This window comes from Acartia tonsa, chromosome 3, assembly GCF_053477335.1.
Source record: "Acartia tonsa isolate MP-2025a chromosome 3, ASM5347733v1, whole genome shotgun sequence".
Taxonomy (NCBI): Eukaryota; Metazoa; Arthropoda; class Copepoda; order Calanoida; family Acartiidae; genus Acartia; species Acartia tonsa.
The window spans coordinates 24,761,287-24,784,228 of record NC_137262.1 but is presented as its reverse complement, the minus strand read 5'-3'; the positions used below and the strand labels follow the sequence as shown (position 1 = coordinate 24,784,228).

Below are 22,942 nucleotides of genomic sequence, written 5' to 3'. Positions count from 1 at the left end.
TGTTCTATGAACTTATTTTTCTCAATTTTCCAGTATCATTGAAGCAGCGCGGCACTTCTCAATACTTAAAAATAACCATCAGCCCGCTAGGTTTTCGCTTCTGTCAGGCAAATTAAGCGGCTGTATTTTTTTGTGTGAAGATTCCATACTCTAATAAGTATACTATAATTTACTTGGACCGTTGTTTTGTATGACATGCTACAAATATATTAAATGGTAAGGAAAAGGTTCCTGATTATCAGTTTTATGAAATCTTTTTTTATTGCTGACTGGACATCTGCTCTTCAAATTCTCTTGTCCGTGTTTATTTGCTATGTTACTTAACACAAATGTTGTCATACTTTTCTTTAAAATCCTTATATTTTTGGCTAGCATGAATTAAAACCTTATATGATGCAATTAAAGATAAGAAAGACGACCATCGCATATTTAAATTTAAGCGCGGCATACACAAATTGTTGCGCACTATTACACAATCAGCTGATTACATAAACATTACTAAAATTAGATAATCAAAAGTTGTGATGTTTTTAAATTCAATTCCTATATAAGTCATATACCTATTCTGTTTTGATATTGTTCTGATTTCAGCTTTTCATAATAATGAACCGACGGAAACCTATTGGAGAAATTTTAAGAGCTTCACAGAAAGACGAGGAATATTCTGATAGATTAAGGTCTTAACTAGCCTAAAATCTAATCTTGTTTTTTGGCTTCTTAATATTAGATTTACCCAAATTACCTCTGGGGGTTTTATGTGTAAGATGACAACCAAACCTTTGGTAGAAGGACCTAACTTTTTTTTTATAGGAAATGAGTTGCGACTGGTTCAAATTAACAAATAATAATGAAAAAATAATACCTAGAAAATTACAGTCATTAATATCGCTTAAGGATTAAAAATGTTGTTTTAGAAGTTCAGTTACCTATCTTGGCAAAGACTTCTTTGGAGCCCCCGCCTGGTTAGCTAAAGAAAGATGGGTTGATTCTATCGTCAAGTTTACCTATTATTCGCTCACTACACTATCGGATTTTCAGGTTAGATTTAGCGTTTTTTTTTAAATTTGTATTTTACATAAGTATAAACATTAAATTAAATATTGTAGTTATCTATATATTGTATCAAGCAGACAACAAACCCTTGCCTTGCATGGGTGTATTCAAAATAAGAAAATATTCCATATTTTTACCTAGTAAATAAAGAAATTCCACACTAGGTTGGAAAATACAATTATACAGACACCCCTGAAACCTTAATTATTTAAATGGTTTTTCTGTTGAATTTATTTTTTTAAAAACTTTTTAGACGCTAGGTGAAGAGTATACTGGCGTGATACAATGTACAAACAATATTCAACTTCCATCTAAATTGTCTAGATTTTTCACAATCTTACTCAAGTCATTCGGTCCAAATATTTTCAAATTTTGGCTTGAAAAGCTCCAGGTATCCTTTTATTATTTATTCATTTTTTTACTAGCTACGCCTTTAGCATCAATGGGCTTTGTATTTAAAGGATAAGGAAGGGTGGGTACGAATAAATCGATAAAAAAACAACGTAAGACCTAAATTTTAAGAATTAAAAATAAATCTAAAATTAACATAAATCTGAACCCATTTTAAGCTTCTCAATCGGTTTAGTGTTTCGTGAGATCTTAATGAAACCCTACTACTCCTAATTGCTTCAAACATTGTTGATTTAAACCCATCAACTAAACTGAAAAATATTTGAATTTAGACTGCAAAGCCAGAAACGAGCGGCCAAGTAGAAACTTTGAAACAAGCTGTCACCCTTCTGGAGAACCTCCACACCTGCATATTCTATTTCCAGGTTCATCGTAGTTTATTGTTATTTTATCTTAATTTATTTATTTAATACCCCAATTAAGATTATTTTTCAGGGATTATATTTTGAAATAACCAAAAGACTTACTGGAATTCAGTATGTCAAAACATCCAACATTGATCCAGCCAACAGAAAAGCATTTAGGTATATATGTTCAACATTTACATAGTGTTCTCTGGGCGAAAAAATCTTTAGTTTTCTAGTATTCTTGTCATATTGGCAGTGTAAACTGAAACATTAACTTATACATTAAGGATTTTAATACTTACATATATGTTTATTAGGTGTAGATAGGCTCCGCCCCTTATTATTTATGTTATTCTTAATTTTTTTGCAATCACAATCTCATATTTTTCAGAGTTCTTGGATACATTGCAAGCATAAACCTGGTTGTGAACCTAGCTATTCATTTATACAGATTTTATCTAGCCAGAAAAACTAGTCAACAGCTGAATGAGAGGTATATAGTTTTTAATTGTTTATTTTGAACATTTTTGACTGAGAAAACATCTCTTCAGGAAACTCATGAGTCATGTTTGTGATGCATTGATTAGCGTATATAAGTTGTACAAGGATGAGATTAAACTAAGGGTTGACAAGGCCAAGAACTTATTTAAACTAGTAAATATCCTACCAATGCTAACCGGACCTTTCTCTTTATTACCTAATCATTGTTTGAGAATGGTAGATGTCTTACTTCCATCCGCTTTAATGAATGTAACCTATCAGTTAGACATACAAGGAATTCTATTCAGATTTTTGTACGTCCTGTGGATAGACTAGAACCTTCTTACCACAGATCTTTAAGCAACTTACCACTGAACTCAATGCTAAATCAAATCAATACTTTAGTGATAACCCAACATTGTCTGTTGAAAAGAGTGGATTAAATTCAAGTTATACTTGTGCTGTCTGCCTAGAAACCGTGGGAACTAGAGGTAAAATTTAGTCCTGAAGCACTAGTCCTATCGAATTCAAAAATCTTTTTGTCCTCTTACTATAAAATTAATTTATTATTTACTATATAGTCAGCAATTTGTTGGTGGTTACTAATGGTCTAAAATTATTTTATCAAGGATGCGCAGCCGCTACATTTTGCGGTCATCTTGGCTGTTGGACCTGCCTGTTAGAAACTGCCACAATTTCTGGAGATTGTCCGCTTTGTAGAACTAGAATTATTCCAAACAAAATAATTCCTTTACAGAATTTGTAATTTATTGTAATAAAAAAAAAGTCAAAAACTCAATTTCTTATGGCGAATTCACTTCAACTGTAAGTGAGCCAAAGATTTAAAAAAAATGTATTTAATAAAACAAAAATAATTTATAAAATTATTATTGTAACTAGTATGCTCAAATTTGATGCTTTTATTAATATGATATTGGTGCTATCTATTTATGTGAACTCACTGTGATTTTTGTACTGTTTCAAAAGACATTTTATTGTGCATTTTATATATATATATATATAGGTACTAAATTGTAAGATTAGCCCTTTCAATTTTATAGAAAAATATGATATTTTTAAAAGTTAAATTATAATTATTTTAAATAACTATAAATATGTATAATTGTTTGTAAAAGTAGATCACTAGGTATTGTTGTACTTCCAGATGTAAAATGGCATCTTCTAGTAACAAAGAGAATCTTGCAGAGGAGATGTACAAAATAACATTAAGAAAAAGAGATAAGTGTAGGTAAGATTTGATTTATAACTGTAGGTTCTTGTGTTTTTGTGAGATAAAGCATACATTCTCCGCAATTTGATTTGTAGATTTTCTGTCTTAAGCAGCTAGGAAATATAAGAGAGGACGGTTGGCGGGTTTTAATTATTTTCTTTACTCTTTTATTTTGATTAGAGAAAACTTTAACAAGAATGAAAAATTAACTTTTGTTTACTTTTTTTTTATATTTATGATTTTATGACTGATATTGACTGATAAGATTTCCAAAACTACTGAACCGATTGGAAAGCATCATATTGGTTACGGAATGGTTTAAGACTATTTGATTTTTATATTTATGCCTAGTTATGGTTTTAAGCTATTTTCTTCCCTTATGGAAATGTTAAAGTAGACTTTTTCCTTTTATATTGGATTGAGAAAGATTTCTAACTTTATAACTAGTTTTTTCTTAACTTATCATTTAAATACAGAGCTCAAAAAAGTAAGTGGCGCTGCCGGTAGTATTTCAATAGAAAATTGCACTATTTTACAATTCCATACACACTCGCAAGTATGTAACACAGTTTTTTCTTTTATTAACAGTTAATTCTTTCAGTTTAACAAAAAAAATGATATAGGAAAGAGAAGAAAGTACGGGATGAAATCCAGTGCAACCGTCAATTGATCACCCAGCTTACCAAAAATATGAAGGAGAACAAATGGAATGCACAATTAGGCTACGTTCAGATTCAGAAGATTATCAAAGAGAATGCGAATTTAGGTAAGGAATCAGTGATAAGTCAATGATGGACAAATTAATAAATATTTTAAAGATAAGCAAAAAAAATCGTACTAAGATATTTTTTAGGCTTTAAAAAAATTAATTTTAAATGTATTGTTACTCTTTATTTGTCAATGTTTGTTTGTCTGACAGTTATTCCTGTTACTAATTAAAGGGACGATAATACATGAGTTGTTTATCTTTTAGTTGATTCTGAAGATGGAGCCAACAATTACGCGGATTTTTGTATCCACCCAGATGCTCAGTACAAGAATAAATCTGCACAGTGGACATCCTCTATAACACCTGATCATCTTATGTTTAAGGTTATTCATCTATTAGCCATACTTGTTTTCCCATAGTTTCTTAGTGTTTAGACCTAATTAGTCATGGAGTAAGAGAAGACACTTTTGTATAGCTACCAGGACCAGCTCGAGCTTCACGTTCAAGTATATTGTTGTCTCATGGAAACTACTTTTTATTTCTCACTCTCGCCGAGTATGGCAAGTGTACAAAATTAAGTCACCGTAAAGATTGACGTTGTTTAAAGGGATGTACTAATATTATGCGCGTGACTTATCCAAACTACTCAACAGTCTTCCTTCTTACACAACCAAGGGCAAGTTGCGTGAATGTATTACACTGGGATTTTAACTCGAACTCTTACCGCCGTAATTGAGTGCACTATCACTCAGCTACGACGCCCCTTCTAGATTAGCCATATTTAGTGCTGGATTGGATCTGAGGACTTGTTGAGTAGATAATGGGATTATGGCAGATGTCCATCTTAAAATGTTCAGCATTTAACAAGTCTGTTATCTTTGTACATTTTGCTCATTCTCCATAACCCCTAGGTAATCACTCTGTGTTTGTCTGTACATAACCAACGTTGATATTAGATTTCGGACTTACTTACATTATTATTTTATATTGTAGTTACATGATTAAGACTCTTTCCTATCTTTATTTAATTTTAGGAATTGTACAAGAAGAAGCGGAATATTCCAGTCCAAAAGGATATGGTCCTTAAATCTATACTTCAATCTAAATCAGGTAAGTACCTACCTAGAATTTATAAAATCGTTAGGATTGTATTACCTAAAGATTCATTGTTCCATAATTTTTAACCTACCTAGGTAGGTATTCTCTTTTTCATATTTCATATAAACCAAGTTCAACCAATATCCTCTTGTTCATTTAAACACAAACATATGATCCAAATTGCCAAAGTTACATGAATTAATCTGCAGAGAAAAATCCAAACATCTTTTAATTAAGGGGATGGGTGCGGTAATTCGACACTCAACTTACAATTTTAGTCAAAAAAAAATTGGGGAGGATTTATTTTCCAGGGAGAATTTCTCGTGGGAGATTTGAAGATTAAGAACCTCCCCCAAAATAGTTTCAAACCTTCCTCAGACTTAAGAACCTTTACTGTAAAGGAGAATCTTATGAGTTCAGTGCGTAGCGAGACCTTCATACATACAGACATACTGTTACAATTTATTTAAGGATGAATCTTATACCTAAGAATCTGGTAACCTAATTATCAGGTTATCAGGTATACCTAAGAAAATAAAAATAAAAATTAAGGTTCTCAGCCTAAGCCACCGCCTTCCTTCGCAAGTCTAACAACGTCTACAATGACAAGACCAACCAAGGGTGTTGCTACCAATACAAAGAAATTCACAAATAGTGCAGAAACTAAGAAAACAGGTTCTTATTATAATGATCCTAATCCATTATAATTCTATAATTTTGACACTGGAATTGGGATTTTACTCATATTTCCTACTATTATTTGCATTTAAAAACAAAAGTATTGAATTTTTTTTTTTTTTTTTTTTTTTTTTTTTTTTCATCGTATTATAGACATTTTTTTTTTCTATGAAAACAAGAAAGTTATATTTCTCTTTTGGGATGGGAGACCAGTTACGTGCACGCCGTCCATCCTGCACCGTGCATCAATGATCCTAGGAGCTACACCAGAAGAGTCCTACTGTGCTGGAAAGGTCCTAGGGTAGATGCCAGACTGAATTCTGGTCACTTCCCCCAGTTCAGGGGGTTTGGGTGGGGCTAACAATCCTTCCCTAGAAAAAACCTGCTCACGTTCAATCTGCACAAAGTAAAGACCAATTTAACTTTTGGCTCGGGAACGAAGTAGAGGTTGGAAACAACAATATGATGTTTGGCTGGGAAACCGCTAAAGGACCAGTCAGGCGGATGATTCTGAATTCCCGCAGACCAGCAAAAATTTGCACCTGGAATGTTCGGACAATGTTTCAGTCAGGCCAGACAGAAAACATTTGCCGAGAAATGCTTAAAGCCAAGGTTGATATCCTGGCTATCACCGAATCAAGGTGGACAAATAATGGAGAGTTTAAACATCATTCTGGCTTGAAAATACTTTACTCAGGCCATATGAATGAGGATCTAGGACATAACCAAGGGGTGGCTCTTATGCTGACCAAGCAAGCAGAGCAGGCCATGATCAGTTGGCAACCCCATGGTCCAAGAATCATGGAGGCTTTCTTCAAATCCTCAGATAAAAACATCAATCTGAGAATAATAGTAGCATATGCTCCTACAGAACAAGCAGATACAGAGGTCAAAAACGAATTTTATGACCAGCTTGACTCTGTATTTAAGAATGGTCATAAAGAAAAGGACCTGACCATGCTCCTAGGTGATTTCAATGCTCAAGTGGGGAGTAATAATGAGAATCTAGAAGAAGTCATGGGCAGATATGGCCTAGGCTTAAGTAATGGCAAGGATAATGACAATGGTGATAGACTTGTAAGTTTTTGTACTGAAAACAAACTTGTCATTGGTGGAACCATCTTTAAACACAAGAAGATTCATACTGCCACCTGGAGATCACCAGATCAAAGAACCTTTAATCAGATAGATCACATCTGTATATCTAGACGTTTTAAAGGTTCTCTCCTTGATGTCAGGGTTGAAAGAGGACCTGATGTTAATTCAGACCATTATCTTCTATCTTCTAAAGTTCGGCTTAGATTTAAAAAACAGGACACAAAGCCTAACCCCAGGAAAAAGTATAATTTAACAACCCTTCAAAACTCTGAAAAGCTACAAGAGTTTAAGCTCACTCTAAAGAACAGATTTGAGTTGTTGACTCTTCAAGAGGATGATGGAGTTGAAGATATTTGGCAAGGTATTAAAAAAGTTTATAATGATACTAGCCAAGAAAAATTAGGTTTTAAAAAGGCTTACCAAAAGCCGTGGATCACTCAAAGATCCATTGATCTCATGGATCAAAGAAGAGAGGTAAGACAAAAGACACTCTCCAGAAACTCTCCAGAAGATAAAGACCTGTATAAGATGCTCAGCAGGGAAATCCAAAGAAGTGTCAGAATTGACAAAAAAGAACACTTGGAAAACCTTGCTATGCAAGCAGAAAATGCTTTTAATCAAAATAGAATGAAAGATGTCTATGAGATTACTAAGAGCATTGCAGGTAAAGTACACAAATCAGGATCACACATCAGGGACAAGGATGGTTCACTCCTTAAAACTGATGAAGATATTCTAAATAGATGGGCAGAGCACTTCACTGAACTGCTGAATCTTCCAGTTCCAGAGGAAGAAACTGAGATTCCACCCTCAGATGCACTTGACATTGACTGTCGAGCGCCAAATCTATTGGAAATCAAGGAGGCCATTAAAAGTTTGAAAAATAACAAGGCCGCTGGACCTGATAACATCCCAGCTGAGGTCATAAAAGCAGACCTAGATACATCTGCTGAGGCATTCCTACCTCTGATCACAAAGATATGGAATGATGAGTTATGCCCAGAGGACTGGAAGAATGGACATATCTCAATACTAGCCAAAAAAGGAGACTTGACCCAATGTGGAAACTACAGAGGGATAATGCTCCTTTCAGTACCTGGCCGTATCCTAAGTAAGATTCTTCTTAATAGAATAAAGAAGAAGGTTAATGAAAAGCTAAGACCTAATCAGGCTGGATTTAGACCAAACCGTTCCACTATTGATCAGATAACCTCTCTAAGAATCATCATAGAGCAATCCAAGGAATGGAACTCTGAGCTTTTTGTAAACTTCATTGACTACAAAAAAGCATTTGATTCTTTAGACAGAAGATCTCTCTGGAAAATCTGCCGACACTATGGCATTCCAGAAAAGATAATCAATATCATTAAAGCTATCTATCATAAAGGAGGTGGAAATGTAATGTATAAAGGTAAACTATCAACCTTTTTTGAGATTGTAACAGGCGTCAGACAAGGATGCCTTCTTTCTCCCTTCCTTTTCCTCCTTGCCATTGACTGGATCATGAAGAACTGTGAAAGTAATGATGGCATTCGTTGGGAGCTATTTGGCAATCCCAAATATTTAGGAGATCTGGACTTTGCTGATGATATTGCTTTGTTAACAAGCAATAGAAGTCAAATGCAAAGAAGGACTAACAGGATAGCTGAAACTTCCAAGAAAGTTGGACTAGAAATAAATGTTTCTAAAACCAAAATACTCAGATTAAATGCAAATTCCCAAGAACCAATTACTATTGGAGACCAAATTCTTGAGGATGTAGATTGTTTTGAGTATCTTGGAAGTAAAATTGATGAAGCTGGAGGCACTTTAACAGATGTTAAAGCTAGAATTAACAAATCTAGGACAGCCTTTGCCAGCCTGAACAAAATTTGGAATTCCAACAACATCTCCATAAAGACCAAGTTAAGACTGTTCAAGTCAAATGTTCTCTCTGTTTTGCTGTATGGGGCTGAAACTTGGTTCCTAAACACAGCAGTGGTCTCCAAGCTACAGACATATGTCAATAAATGTCTAAGGAGAATCCACAAGATCTTTTGGCCAAATAAGATCACAAATGCTGAGCTTCTAGAGCGCAGTGATATGTCAGACATTAAACTGACAATAAAACAGAGAAAATGGAGATGGCTGGGGCACACTCTAAGGAAAGGGCATGATGATATAACCAATCAAGCCTTGACTTGGAACCCCCACGTAGGAAAGAGGAAACCAGGTAGACCAAAAACAACCTGGAGGAGGGAACTCTTAAGTGAACTGAAAGAAAAGAAAATTCCATCTTTCAGCAATGCCTCAAAACGTGCCCAAAAAAAGGAAGATTGGAGAACCATTGTGCATGGCCTACGTTCTGCCGAGAACTAAAAGGCAATGATGATATTTCTCTTTTATTTTATTAGGGTCCGCCTCAAAATGGACATCATCACTAAGTGTCCAGAATAAGGTTATTAATGTTCCATCTGACCAAGAGAGTCCTGAATTTGATTTGTGTGCTGAAGATATCATTATTGAGGATGATGAAGATTTTAGTGACATGAAGAATGGTTCTGCTGCTGTTAATAATAGCTCTAAGCCACTTTTCAACAAACAGGTAAACGTTATTTATAGGCCTAAATGAATTTAATTTTACAGAAATTAAATATTTTTGGTGCTTTACCCCAGAGTGCCAAGAGAGAACAAAAATCCCCCTTCTTTCATTTTGAAAAAAATTAAGATGTGGGCGGAAGCGTATTTTCTATTCATGCCTTACACTTACTTTGCCTATATCTGCGATGCCCTACTGGGCAACCCTGTACCTTATTTTTGATATGTTTGTGTTTTGATATGCCAGATAAAGATGTGCATGTAGGCCATGTATACAGAATTAGTGTTCTTACCTATTTTTGTTTAGTTGCCTAACCAGAATGATTTTACAGCCAACAGCTCCAGAGGCCAACCAGCAGGCAGAGGTGCCAAGTCATCCTTCACAAACAGTAATACAGGTAAAAAATATTTTCTCATGTGGAGTCGTGGACAGTTTTATGTTTACAAGGTATAGTGGTCTGATAGGATAAGGTACAACCAATAACCATAGGATGTGAAGGAAATTTTGCCTCAACAATAATCAATGTGATTTCAATTTTCACCCTACCCTTAAAACTGGAAGCTAGCTACCTTACCACTTGCCCACAGAATATATCTGTTTGTACCAAAGGATCTCACTAACCGCGTAACTGATATGTTTCGCCTTTACAGTGTATCTTATCATTGGTCCTTGAAAAGTATATCTCCCATGAGAAATCGCCCCTAAGAAAAAAGTGACCCCAAAAAAAATCATTTTTTTCTTTTCTCCCAAAACATTTTTTTCTTTTCTTCCCCCCCCCCCCTCCCCCTCCACATAGATGACTACAGGGGTATAGTATTTTTTTACATTTCAGGAAGAGGCGGTGGTTTTGTCGCAAACCCTCCTAATACTTCAAGTTTTCTCAGCAAGATAAGAGGTTCAGTGAGTCAAAATATAAATGAACCTTCAGGTCTCATGGAATATTTACAACTTTGAGTTTGAAATTAAACAAAACATGGATTAAAATCCAAGGCATTTAAAAATATTAGATTAATCCGAAAAAATCAAGGTTACGTCTATTTCAGATGCTGATATTTGGTCCCAAAGATTGATTGATTTGTTCATATAATTTCAAAGTTTTAATACAAAACAGGTTTTTATTGAAATTACCACTTTTATTTAGCAAAGAATAAAATGTTGGCATAATATTAAAACTTACAAGTAAGTTTTCCTTGATTATAGCAGGTGTAAATAAACCTGTTTTCACAGTTGGTCGTGGTGGTGGTGCACAAAATAAACCTTCCTCCACTTGGAACCAGCAGTCAGGTAAACTTTGTTAGTACTGCGTAAATGCGAGACACCTTCCATCTTAATTTATAAAGTAGTAAAGGCTTTCAGTCTGAATCTTAAGATCTGAATTATTACTGAACCGATTGAGTTCTCCTTTTTAGGTAAGCTTTACATAACTCCTGTGACGATGGGGTGTCCCATAGTGTAGTGGTTAACGCACTACGCTATGGTTGGAAGGAACTGAGTTCAAGTCCCCACATAGACTTTGCACTTGGTTGACAAATACATTCGCAATTTGTCAGATTATGATCACGCAACCTTCCCTAAGATGCCCTAGGGTTGTAAGGGGGGAGATTTGTAGGAAGTTAGGATTCTACAAATCAAGCAGCTCTAACCATGCTTTCCCTCATCCATGCTCCTCGTATGAGAGTGCCATTAATTAGGGTGGCCTAATATGGAACACCTGCCAACACACTAGGCCAGGGTGATGTAATAATTGAGTAGCTTCCACGAGAATTGCGGGTCAGCTTGTAATGTAACATAGAATACAATCAGATGTGCGCGAAGCTTACCAATCTAAGATTTGCCAAAGGATTCTCACTTCCAGTCTCCGTGTGCATCTGAGTCCTAACTTCAGAGAATCATGGCTACAACAAAAACAACTCCATTTAATTTTCAGATTTAAGTCATGATAAGGTTTTAAGCTATTTTTCTAGCCCATAGAGACTAGGGGCGTAGCAGCTAGTACTATAAAAATGGGGGAGTCGGATCAGATACTTTTGTAACTAACCGCCTTCCCCCTTTTATGTCTATACAAATTAATAGATTTAAATTTGATCATCTTATTTCAAATTTTAGAAGGTAAATAAACAGGTACCTATATTTCAGTCTCTCTTCCTAGCAGTTTTTATAATTTTGTTCGATACTAAATTCTATTTATACGTTTATTAATAGGGGTTAATTAAATACATTTTCTTGTTAATTTCAAGGTTCCAATAGTAATGTTTCCACAAATCAGAGAGGAGGCAACAATGGTGGATCGAAACCCAGCCATCTGAACACGTTCAAAACAGCGCACGAACAACTATTCATAGATCAACAAAACAGAAACAAGCGTGGTGGGGGGAGTGGAGGGCCTAGGGCGGTTGGAGGAGGATTGTCCAGAAACTATCAAGGAGGGGGAGGTAGTAACGAGATTAATTTTGCATCTTACGGTGGAGTTAAGAAGTGCTTGGGTACTAGGCCAGGCCCTGCTTCTGGATTCAAACCTCCTGTCAAACAGGTAAACATACACATTCTTTCTCATTAAGGAACAACACAGAGCATTTAATTCAATTCCAGATATAAGTGAATAGAGCGCATAAGAATTCCATTTTAAATTGTTTAGACTACCTTTTTTGCTTGTTTTATTCCATCTTATAGGTACCTACTTATTCACTAATTTTTTAGGCTAATTGGAGATATTACAATGGTCAAATTAAAAAATGTCTGTAATTTTTTTACCTGGAAAATTTCAAATCCGATTTGGGCTGAGTGTCGTTCTAGGTTGAGTTTCAAAAAGTGGTTCAGGTGCCAATTACTTCCCCCTTCTTTCCTTATTAAAAATACACAAAAGTTATTTATCGCATCGTATCATAAACAGCTTTTTGCGGTAATAAAATGTACAATTATGAGATTAAAACTAGCTTTATATTTGTAGAAAACTGGATATAATACGATGCTAGATATAGTTTTTTTCGTATTGGTGAGAACCGGTTCTAATCCACAGGATATTAATCGGTTCCGAAGCGATACTGGAAATGTATTTAAATTTATTAGGAGGAGCAGCCAGAGCAGGTGAATATGAACAGAGTTATGGCAGCCGCAGCAAATCCTAACAGCTTTCAGCAGCAGTCAAATAGCGAGGAAAATCCTGAACTTCTTGATCCCAGGTATATAGAACATTTGTATTATTTTTATCTTCATATATAAGTAACAGGCTGTCTTTGTCTGTGTACCGAAGGATCTATCTAACCACTGAACCGCAATTGAATTATTCTCCTTTTAGTGTAGCTTCTCATAGATCGTGAGAAGGTTTATAGCCTTAAGTGGCCTCTAGGGAAGTAGCCGCTAGCTAATAGGATTAAAAACAAGAGACACGCATGAATTAATTACAAATCTATCTCTGATAACAGTCTAGTAAATAATACAGCCCCCCTCCCCCTAAATTATAAATAATATATATCAGTATGTAAAAAATCTCTTAAATGTTAAGGTACAAGAATATTGATCAGAAGATGATAGAATTGATAATGAACGAGATAATGGACAACGGAGCCCCAGTGGACTGGAATGACATAGCTGGCCTTCACTTCCAGAAGAAATGTGTCAAGGAGATTGTTGTCCTACCCATGCTGCGGCCTGATATCTTTACAGGTAAACAGTTTTAATTTTGGGTAAGGTGACTTTTCTTTGAGTGACTTTCTGATTCTGTGTCTTCTCTCTCTTGAATATTTTATATCTCTCTACCCCTCTAATGAAAGTTCTCCATCTCTACTCTTCCTTATATAACACCCCCTATCTCTCTATCTATCTCTCTGACTTTCTAACTCTCTTTTTGTCTCTCTATCTGTCACTCTTTCCCATCCCCTCCCCATCCTAATTTAATGATTAGAATATTTAATTGAATTGAAATGAAATGTTGTTAAGAAATTACTTAATAAATCAACTTGTTAGGCCTACGAGGTCCACCAAAGGGCCTGCTGTTGTTTGGACCGCCAGGCACAGGCAAGACACTGATTGGCAAGTGTATCGCATGCCAGAGCAAGTCCACCTTCTTCTCCATCTCCGCCAGCAGTCTGACCAGCAAGTGGGTAGGCGAGGGAGAAAAGATGGTCAGGGCCTTGTTTGCTGTAGCTAAGGTAAATCATTCTAATTGAGTCTGGTATATTTCCGTGTTGATATGAAAATGCAAAATTAAGGCACCTGCCAACAAAAATGTATCCTGAATGCATTTGTAAGTGTGGACAAGTTATCTACAATTTTTTTATTGGTTTTAAAATCGTGAAATACATAGGAAAATATTAGATCCGAATAATACTTAATTGTTTTTAGGTCCATCAACCTTCGGTTATATTCATTGACGAGATAGATTCACTTTTGAGTGCAAGGTAAAATTAATTGATAATTGAAAGTAGGTAAAATATATACCTAGAGATGCTTCACTTAAGATATTTTGTCAATTCGTTCTAGTTTTACCTACCACTTAAAAAAAAAAAAAAAAAAAGATTTAAGTTGAAATGGATCCCAGGCTTACTTTATTATATAGTTGCTAGGCTTTCAAAATTGTACCGTTATGTTACAGGAGTCCTCATGCTAGGTTTTAAAATTATAGGAATAAATTTACATGCCTAAACAAACGATCACAGGTATGCGTGTTGGTCGGACGGACACTATTAAAGCTTCAATTTGAAGAAAAAAATATTTTTTACTATGTAGATCTGAAAGTGAGCATGAATCGAGCAGACGGATGAAAACAGAATTTCTGGTGCAGCTGGATGGAGCCGGAACTGATGGCGCGGAGAGAATTCTCATTGTTGGAGCTACAAATAGGCCACAGGTAGACACTTTGTACATGTGTTTTGTAATTGCTAATTGTACATTACTTGTAAAGAAGTAGTTGCATGAAATGAATTTAATCTTGAATATAGTGAGCTGCATATTTTTTCCTGTCCAACGGTTTAAATTACATTTGTAGGGCATTTATTTGAAAGAGTTTCAATTTTCTACCATGTAGTTTTAAAAATATCATGTCTTATTTTTAGTTATTTCTTGTAATAAAAAATTATATATGTTTAATGGTTTATTCGTAAATTTTCTTGAAATCAGTTTTCTGAAATGCACTTCATGCAACTATACCTTTGGATATTTTACTATTGTTGGGTGGCTCCAGTATTAAAGAACAAATAATAATAGAGTTATAAACCTAGATGTACAATAATATTCAATCAGTCTTTTTATGTTACACATAATTCAATTTAGTACGATTGACGAATTGTTTAGACTTTGTCATTTATAGTAGATATTTTTTAGGAATTGGATGAAGCAGCTAGGAGAAGATTAGTAAAGAGGCTTCTAATTCCCCTGCCAGAGGCAGAGGCTAGACTTCAGATTATACAAAATCTACTTGGCAAAGAAAAGAATGATCTCAGGTCACATAGACAATTTTTTACAATACCTTTTTTTGACGAAAGGTGTTTAGTTTACACTTCTCCCGCCAATTAAAAAAAAAATATTGCTTTCTCGTTATTTGCATGGCACTCAGAATCTAAACAAACAATGGTCTCCAAAAATTTGTTCCTTTGAAATCGCCCTGGAAAAATACCCCTTCCCCTTCCAAAAACAATATGCTAGAGGCCTCTAGCAGCGGCTAATATTTTATAAAGTACACTAAGATTATTTTGATGATATAAATTTGTAGTTTTTATCTTTATTTAGCAAAGAAGACGTCACGGAAATAGTGAGCAAATCTGATGGGTATTCCGGCGCAGATATGGCCAACCTTTGCAGGGAAGCTGCTATGGGTCCTATCAGGTCCATGGACCTCAGCCTCATTGAGAATATGGATGTTGAACAGGTATAGAAATAGAAATGCGTCTGGAACAGAATAAAACATTTGTTTTACTAGTTGAAAACAGGCTAAGATGATTTTCCGTTTTTATTTATGATCAAGTTATTTAAGGTAACCAATAGTAACATATTCATAGAGAAAACTTTCCTCTAACTATTCAGCCAATCATAAACCACCATGTAATTTAAAAGAGATTATTTAATTTTCACTTAATTATGTTTCCAGAACTTTCAACATCTAGACCCTAATTCCAGGTACGGCCAATCAACAAGCAGGATCTGCTGGATGCCCTGAGACAAGTCAAGGCATCCGTTTCAGACAAAGACCTTCAGATGTATGAAGATTGGAATGAAAAATTTGGTGCAGGAAAATAATGGCTTTTTAACTTTGCTATAATATTTCTTTATCTAAAAATTAACATATATGTGTAAAATATATGTTCTTGTAATATTTGACAAACCAAAATTTCTGTGATAAAAAACCGTTTACGCTTTTATATTTAAGTATTATTAACATCATTATTAATATGTAAAAATCAATTTTTAAAATTGAAATAGTGATATATGCATTGAATTTCAGAATGAACTAAGTAAAATGTCGTCGTCCAGTGCAAACCTGTTCCGGTTGATTCCAAAATTTTCGCGCCAAAACTATGTCCACATGTCAGCGGCTAGAATATTGGCTAGCAGAGATTTGTCTTTGTCCTCCTCTGTTTCTGCCAAACCAAATATGTTCAATGTTACGTCTGTTAGAGGTTTCAGCAAGGTATGTGACCAGTATTCTTACATACATGTTTTATATTTTTTTAAAGAAGGTAGTACAGCATCTCTTAGCATATGTCTGTTCCAGTCTGTCACTACTTAAATTGAACTATCCTCCTCTTATTTTCAAAGTCTTTCTGAATACATGACATGTCCCATTTAATTTTCTGTGTTTTCAGCCTAACGATTCTCAACCTTCTTACTTTGCTTTTACATGCCTTATTTGGATCATGGTAAGAAAACGAAGTTGCGGATTTCGTCATATTTTCACATTAGGTTTTCTCCTATTTTTAACCCCTGCGGGTTGCTCTAACCCTGCAGGGCAATCATAAACATTTTCTTAACCTAATCTAACATAAAATAACCCATCTAAAGTTACTGTGAAAATACGACGAAACCCGCAACTTTGTCTTCTTTCCATGATCCCCTTATTTTCCCTCTAACAGTGAGTTTTATGGATATTATCATCCTTTTTTTCAGGTAAAAGACAACACTGCTGCTGAGGTTTATATTGAAGAAATTTTTGATTCTGAAAGCGAAGAATTATCCCTGAGAACTTATCTGTATCCAGATACAACAGATACAATCATTCAGGTGACAATAAATAGGCTATTTTGCCGTTACAAAGCTACTCTGCAAATATGGCGTTCTGTTGGTCTTTAGTATTCTTATTAGGGATGGGAATCCGTCGAATTTTTGGGCCGGATTCGGATTCCGGATTCTTAAGGAATCCGTCAAAAAAAGTGACGGATTCTTGCGGATTCCGGATTCTTATTTTTGGCGGATTCCGGATTCGGATTCCGGATTCTAGCAGTATTTTAAAAGGCCGTCCGTCACAGAGGGATAGCTTTTTTCGTTAATTTATCACTATGTTACTTGGTTGAAGCCTTGATTTGTTTAAAGTGTTGACTTCCAGCATAACTAAAACATTTACATCTCATTAGTAATTATTAAAATTTGTTATGTAGAAATTGAATTGCTCATCACGTGATCGCTGGCCTGACAATGAGAGCTCTGTGTTATCAGCTGGTATAACAACTTAGTGGTTTATGTGGGAAGAAATGGGGGGGGGGGAGGTGGTGTGTTGGGGGGGGGGGGGTGATCTTTGCCTTCAAAAAGAGGGAGTTGTAAGAAAAAACTCAAGACGGTAATTTTAGCCTACCAATTTAGAATCCGGAATCCGCTATAAAAAACGGATTCCGGATACGGATTCCAAAATTGGCCGAAAATTGGGCGGATTCCGGATCCGGATTCCGGATCCGGATTCCGGATCCGGATTCTCATCACTAATTCTTATATATCATATTTTCTTAATATTCATGTTTCTGAAATGGGTATTCCAAATATTCTTGCAATGTGTGATCACTTAAAATTTCTCTCCCCTTTGTGGACGAAGAGGGTAGAAATTGCAAATTTTAGCCATGTTATATTTTCTGACATCTTGACTATTATGACTTATAAATCTGTTATTTACGGGTTTACTTGCAGAAGTGATGAAACACTTCATTATTTTTTATCTCGCAGAACCTTAAAAACAAAATACAGGATATGGGTTCTATCTCCAAGATTTAAAGTACATATTCAAGACTTTGTATTTTTCTAAATTCCTGTTGCATAAAATGTGTTGAAATATTAGAGTTAGACCTTATATCATTTAGAGTTTATTGTCAGGCATGTAATTCTGCATCTTTAGACTCATTAACTAACCACCCTTTTAGGTCAATCCTAGCCAATTTAACACAAGAAAAAATGTATTGAGAACTGCTGCAAAAACTGGCAGGATTTTTGAAATTATTTTTTTAGGAAATAATCACTTTTTTTTCAAAAATTTCCAAGATCTGCAAATCGGCAATTGCCTCTAATATATGTATAAAGCTTAAAAATACATAATCATATAATAAAAAGTATGATTTAAAAAAAAAAATTTGCAAGAAAAAAAAGTTGTTTTGCGATTCGACATTTTTTCAAATTGGGAAAAAATAGTCAAAAATTGTCCTATCGGTGTGCGACTTGTACCGTTAGAAAGCCTATGACCTAAATTTTGCATTTATATATACATATATGTTAATATTCATTAGTTTAAGGGGGTGTACACTGTACCTGTACCCCCCCCCCCCAAAAAAAAAAAAAGTTGAATTACCGGAAATACCCCACGCTACCCTAATGTTTCATTTGTATTTAACTTTAGGAAATATCCGAGGCAAATACTGTTGACGAAGTATTTGATATTTTGGACAAAGTTCCACAGTCAAGACCACAACATTTAGCTCAGGTTTGTTTTACTAGGTATTTTTACACTTATTTTTGTATAGCGCAGACATTTCCCATATTTGGACATAATAGAATTATCCGATTGATTTTTTTTTGGAGGGGAAGGATTGGGTGTCCCACCAACAAGAAAATAGCTTAAAACTATCACAGGACCAGTAGCTATATTTCACTGAAGAGTAGAGCCCAATCAGTTCAGCGGTTTCTGAGATCTTAAGATATATATGGACGGACAGACACTGCATTGTTTTAATTTGTTTTACAGATTGATCATTTTAATTTCAGAGTCTGGCCACATTTCATACCATTCAGAAAATTTCTGTTAATGTGCCCACTGATTTTCATTCTCAAAACATGGTAAGTTTATTTTTTTTATAAGCAATACTACTCTTCATCTCGTATGTTTTTTTGTCAGTAGAAATTTGACTTACATCGCTGTTTCTCTTTGCTAATAAACATTCAGAAATAAGGTAAAGGTAACCAACAAGTGATTTAATTGGATCTTGGTCAAAATAGCCTCAGGACAAAATAGCCTCAGGATGTTTACTTAAGAAAAAGGTTGTTTAGAATTTCGTGGATTTTACAAATACGGTTGGTAGATTTTTACAATTTTGTAATATTTTTTTTACAATTTTGTCTAAGATTTATTTAATTAGGTTATCCCATTTCGCTTAAATTCTGTTTTTGGGAAGATACAGGGGGGGGGGGGGGAGTTTGTACAGTTATAGGAAATGAAAATTCAGTATCAAATTTTGGCCCTGGCCGTTTGAGCCTGTTTTTATAGTTATCAACCTAATTCTTTTTGTAAGCTTTCTTATATGATTGGATCTACTTGTAAAATTTTGAAAATTTAATTTTGGGACTTTCCCTCTAGGGGCTAGTGGGGCAGAAGACCCCCACCCCCAAACACTAAAATTTTAAGTTATGAGCTTATTTTTAAAGATATCGAGCTGATTTTTAAATGGAACGTTTTATTTAATGAAATATGGGATGGCTAATCAACTCATTTATGTTAGCATCAAAACAGTCATACTGAAGTTGAAACCATTTTATAAATGCTTATTTGTATTTAGGAAATAATATTGGAATACAATAAAAATTTACTGAACCATGACAAGTTTCCTATCCTTGTGGAAAATATTCAGCTAGCAATTGACAACATGACTCTAGAAGAAGCCTCTTTCAGCCTTCTCATGCTTAGGTAAGTTTGTTTGGTCTCTGTACTTCATTACGTCAAACTTGATTAGGGATATTTAGGTCTACTTCAACGTAATCAATTTATTATGATGCACATAAATACATAAAAAATGAAGAGTTGTCATGAGCATGGAAGCTGAATTAACAGGAGAGATATCCAGGGATCTAAAGGGATAAGACAATAGACTATAAATTGATGTACATCCTCAATGTTAATACACAAAATTCCCCCCTCTGTAGATTAAAATAAGTTGTTAAACGTTTGGACACTCAACTTAATAAACCAACCAATCAAAATCCAATAAAGGTCCCCAAAGTTGTTTGGCCAACAAATAAGAATACTTTATTATAAAACTTTGAAGACTAGTGTAATAAACAGTGGCTTGTTCCCTCTCTCTCTCTGGAGATATCAGAAATCTAAAAGGGTGATAAACGGATTGCATTTGCAAAGTTTCAGGGGGTTAAACTCCCCTCGGGCGTCTATGGCCTTTAATTATATGGTTCTTAGATTTCATCTTTGTGTGTTATGCCCGTATGCAATGTATAATATTTTCCAGGAAATTTGGAGTTCCATTATCAGATGACGTACAAGTGAAGCTTTATCTAAAACTGAAACACAATGCAGACAAAATGGATTTTACAAGTATTTCATATCTCTCCAATGCGTTAAGGTAATCTTTTTTTAAAACTATGAGAGTAACAGATCTATAGTATAGATGTATATACCTGCCCCCCTTTTCCAAGGGCCTTTTTCGTCTGCTTGCAAATTGTTTTCTGCTACTCAGCTGTGTTAATATTCCCGATACTAATGATTTAATTTCAAAGACCCAATTGAGAGTCGGCACAAGGTCCTTGGGATGGAGACATACTGTTATTATCAGGGTTGTCGAATTGGGCACTTTTTTTGATATTGGGCAGCCCAATTGCCCAAAAGGGTTTTGGGCGGGTTTTGGGCGCCCAAAAGTGGTTTTGGGCACCCTTTTTGGGCAAATGTCGTAAAAATCATATAAAAAGAATACAAAATAGCCTAAAACCATCTCAGGACCTATAAAAGCTCCACTGGAAAGGAGAACCATATCGTTTCAGCAGTTAGCGAAATCCTTCTCTAGATACAAAAAAGCTTAGGTACTAATTTATATAGTTAACTAGCGGCTACGGCCCTAGAGGCCTCTAGGGGCACTTTAGGAGGGGAGAGTCAAATTTGATAATCCAATTATTAGGTATATTAGATTTGAAAAGAAAAAGTATAAAAAAAATTTTGGGGGGGGGGGAATAAATTTTTTTTTTTTGGGGGGGGGGGCGGGGTGGGTTTCCTTCCCTCATTTTTATTTTTAGTTTAAAAAATAGTTTTGGGGGAGTGTAATTTTTTTCTAGGGGCGATTTCTCTTAGGAGCGTGGTGATACCCTCCTCCAAAATAGTTATAAACCTTCCCAGAAACTATGAGAAGCTACCCTGTTAAGGAGAACCCGATCGGTTCAGCGGTTAGCGAGATCCTTCGGTACAAACACATAGACACACAAACAAACAGACACACATCCTGTATAAACTTGCGGCTTCGCCCCTAGCCTCTAGGGGCTTTGCCCAAGAGGTTTAATCAAACCAATTTTTCGTATTGTAGATTAAAAAGAAAAATTAAAAACAAAAAAATTATTATGGGGGGGAATTTTTTTTTGGGGGGGGGGTGTAGTCGACCCCACTATTTTAATTTCAGTTTTAAAAAGAAATTTTTTTTTTGGGGGGGGGTATTTTTCATTTTTTGGGAGGGTTTGGGGTGTCCAACCCCCCAAGAAAATAGTTATAAACCTTTTCGGTACCTATGAGAAGCTACCCTGTAAAGGAGAACCCGATCGGTTCAGCGGTTAGCGAGATCCTTCGCTACAAACAGACAGACAAACTGACATCGTTATACTTTGTATTATAGTATATATATCACTTAAAAAATAGGCCCGCCCCCCCCCCTTCTTTTTTTAACCCCCTCCCCTTTTTCTCTCCCCCTAAAAGGAGGGTGCCCAAAACTGCCCAAAAGGACCTTATACTGGGCGGCCCAAAACCGCCTGCCCAAAAGCGCCCGCCCAAAATGACAACCCTGGTTATTATACCCCTTCCCCCTCTAATATGAGAGTCATCTAAAATTAAGGGGAGGGGGGATTATTTACGATGTAGAAAACTAAATTTTGCACTGGATGTACAGACGTTCTTGTTTTAACATTACATTTACTAAATGTATCACAAGAATTTCTCTATTTTACTGCGACAGTGACATTTATTTTTGTTGTAAATTTGATTAGAAATATTATGAACCTATTGTAGGCCCAGAAATACAGTTGATAATGAAACCCCATCAAATGCATGGAAGTATGGACTACTACCCATAGTTCCAAGAATAGAGTAAGTACCTATTAATCTCAATTTAAGTTAGGGAGGGATTGGGCATTGGGCTGTTAAAAACCCAAAGTTTTATAACCATTTTATCTAATTCGTTGGCGCAGAAACTTTGGGTACTTTTGCTAAATTTAAATTAAGGGGGGGGGGGGTTTAATGCAACCATCTCGTAATCAATGTATAAATGGCACTTAGAATTCGAATTTCGATCTGAAATTTTGCATGAGGAACCCTTGGTAGGTCTATTTTCCCTAAATCGATTAAAAAGTTGGAAAAGTAACGGCTATCGGCTGCCGGCTCAGACGTTTAGCTGTTTTGGGGCTATTTTTAGGGCAAAATTTTCGATAAAAACACCAATAAACTTTTTAGAAATTTCTAGTACCAGCTGTTTAACACTAGAATCGACTAAAAAAGGCTGGTAGAAGTTATAAATACCAAGAGTATCATTTTTAGACCGAATGATTTAAAACAATCATTCAAAAAGTTGATTCCTCCGTAATTAATGATGAATATGCCCTGAAAATAGCCAAAAACCGGCTTAACGGCTAAGCTGCCAGCCGTTACTTTTTCTAACTTTTTATTCGATTTAGGGAAAATAGACCTACCAAGGGTTCCTCATGCAAAATTTCAGATTGAAATTCGAATTCTAAGTGCCATTTATACATTGATTACGAGATGGTTGCATTAAACCCCCCCCCCCCTTAGTTCAAAGCTTGTAGTTTAAAACATTTCAACCATTAATTTTAATTTATACTGGGTCTAATTAAATTAATCTACAGTGGGGCAAACCCTG

The 22,942-nt window shown here is 35.2% G+C and overlaps 3 protein-coding genes across 6 annotated transcripts in view; all 3 read left to right on the top strand.

The window, feature by feature from the left end:
- The first annotated feature begins 478 nt into the window (after window positions 1-478).
- On the top strand, window positions 479-3,461 carry LOC145313718 (peroxisome biogenesis factor 10-like). 2 transcript variants are annotated; one of them, XM_080153271.1, is made up of 8 exons: window positions 479-677; window positions 915-1,038; window positions 1,307-1,444; window positions 1,737-1,829; window positions 1,900-1,988; window positions 2,203-2,304; window positions 2,697-2,782; window positions 2,921-3,461. In XM_080153271.1, exons 1-8 carry the CDS (start codon window positions 604-606, stop codon window positions 3,055-3,057), a joined length of 843 nt encoding a protein of 280 aa, XP_080009397.1. In that variant the 5' UTR covers window positions 479-603; the 3' UTR covers window positions 3,058-3,461. The 2 variants fall into 2 exon arrangements, 1 of the variants encoding a protein (XP_080009397.1); XR_013877474.1 differs by having other exon boundaries at window positions 526-677; window positions 2,600-2,782; window positions 2,921-3,458.
- On the top strand, window positions 3,454-16,121 carry LOC145313715 (fidgetin-like protein 1). Of its 3 annotated transcripts, none has more exons than XM_080153268.1 (18): window positions 3,454-3,540; window positions 4,146-4,288; window positions 4,496-4,614; window positions 5,266-5,341; window positions 5,882-6,004; window positions 9,499-9,689; window positions 9,990-10,080; window positions 10,516-10,611; window positions 10,911-10,967; window positions 11,921-12,213; window positions 12,750-12,862; window positions 13,186-13,346; window positions 13,647-13,831; window positions 14,025-14,080; window positions 14,409-14,529; window positions 15,003-15,121; window positions 15,408-15,546; window positions 15,795-16,121. In XM_080153268.1, exons 1-18 carry the CDS (start codon window positions 3,464-3,466, stop codon window positions 15,912-15,914), a joined length of 2,280 nt encoding a protein of 759 aa, XP_080009394.1. In that variant the 5' UTR covers window positions 3,454-3,463; the 3' UTR covers window positions 15,915-16,121. The 3 variants fall into 3 exon arrangements, with proteins under 3 accessions (XP_080009394.1, XP_080009393.1, XP_080009392.1); XM_080153267.1 differs by having other exon boundaries at window positions 10,887-10,967; XM_080153266.1 differs by having other exon boundaries at window positions 10,884-10,967.
- The window catches only part of LOC145313713 (uncharacterized), a 24,177-nt gene continuing 17,325 nt past the window's right edge, over window positions 16,091-22,942 (top strand). Inside the window, exons 1-7 of the mRNA XM_080153262.1 lie at window positions 16,091-16,305; window positions 16,782-16,895; window positions 18,490-18,573; window positions 18,855-18,926; window positions 19,643-19,770; window positions 20,324-20,437; window positions 22,078-22,155. Of these exons, the coding sequence (XP_080009388.1) occupies window positions 16,135-16,305; window positions 16,782-16,895; window positions 18,490-18,573; window positions 18,855-18,926; window positions 19,643-19,770; window positions 20,324-20,437; window positions 22,078-22,155 (761 nt within the window). The 5' untranslated portion in view covers window positions 16,091-16,134. The remainder of the gene's footprint in view (window positions 16,306-16,781; window positions 16,896-18,489; window positions 18,574-18,854; window positions 18,927-19,642; window positions 19,771-20,323; window positions 20,438-22,077; window positions 22,156-22,942) is intronic.

Bases quoted from the DNA above. Each gene is read 5' to 3' on its own strand.
- LOC145313718 (XM_080153271.1), top strand. From the start codon at position 604: ATGAACCGACGGAAACCTATTGGAGAAATTTTAAGAGCTTCACAGAAA. The intron at 1,039-1,306 runs GTTAGATTTAGC...AAAACTTTTTAG, and splicing joins CTACACTATCGGATTTTCAG to ACGCTAGGTGAAGAGTATAC. The intron at 2,305-2,696 runs GTATATAGTTTT...TCAATACTTTAG, and splicing joins AGTCAACAGCTGAATGAGAG to TGATAACCCAACATTGTCTG.
- LOC145313715 (XM_080153266.1), top strand. From the start codon at position 3,464: ATGGCATCTTCTAGTAACAAAGAGAATCTTGCAGAGGAGATGTACAAA. The intron at 5,342-5,881 runs GTAAGTACCTAC...ATAAAAATTAAG, and splicing joins TATACTTCAATCTAAATCAG to GTTCTCAGCCTAAGCCACCG. The intron at 14,530-15,002 runs GTAGACACTTTG...GATATTTTTTAG, and splicing joins GAGCTACAAATAGGCCACAG to GAATTGGATGAAGCAGCTAG.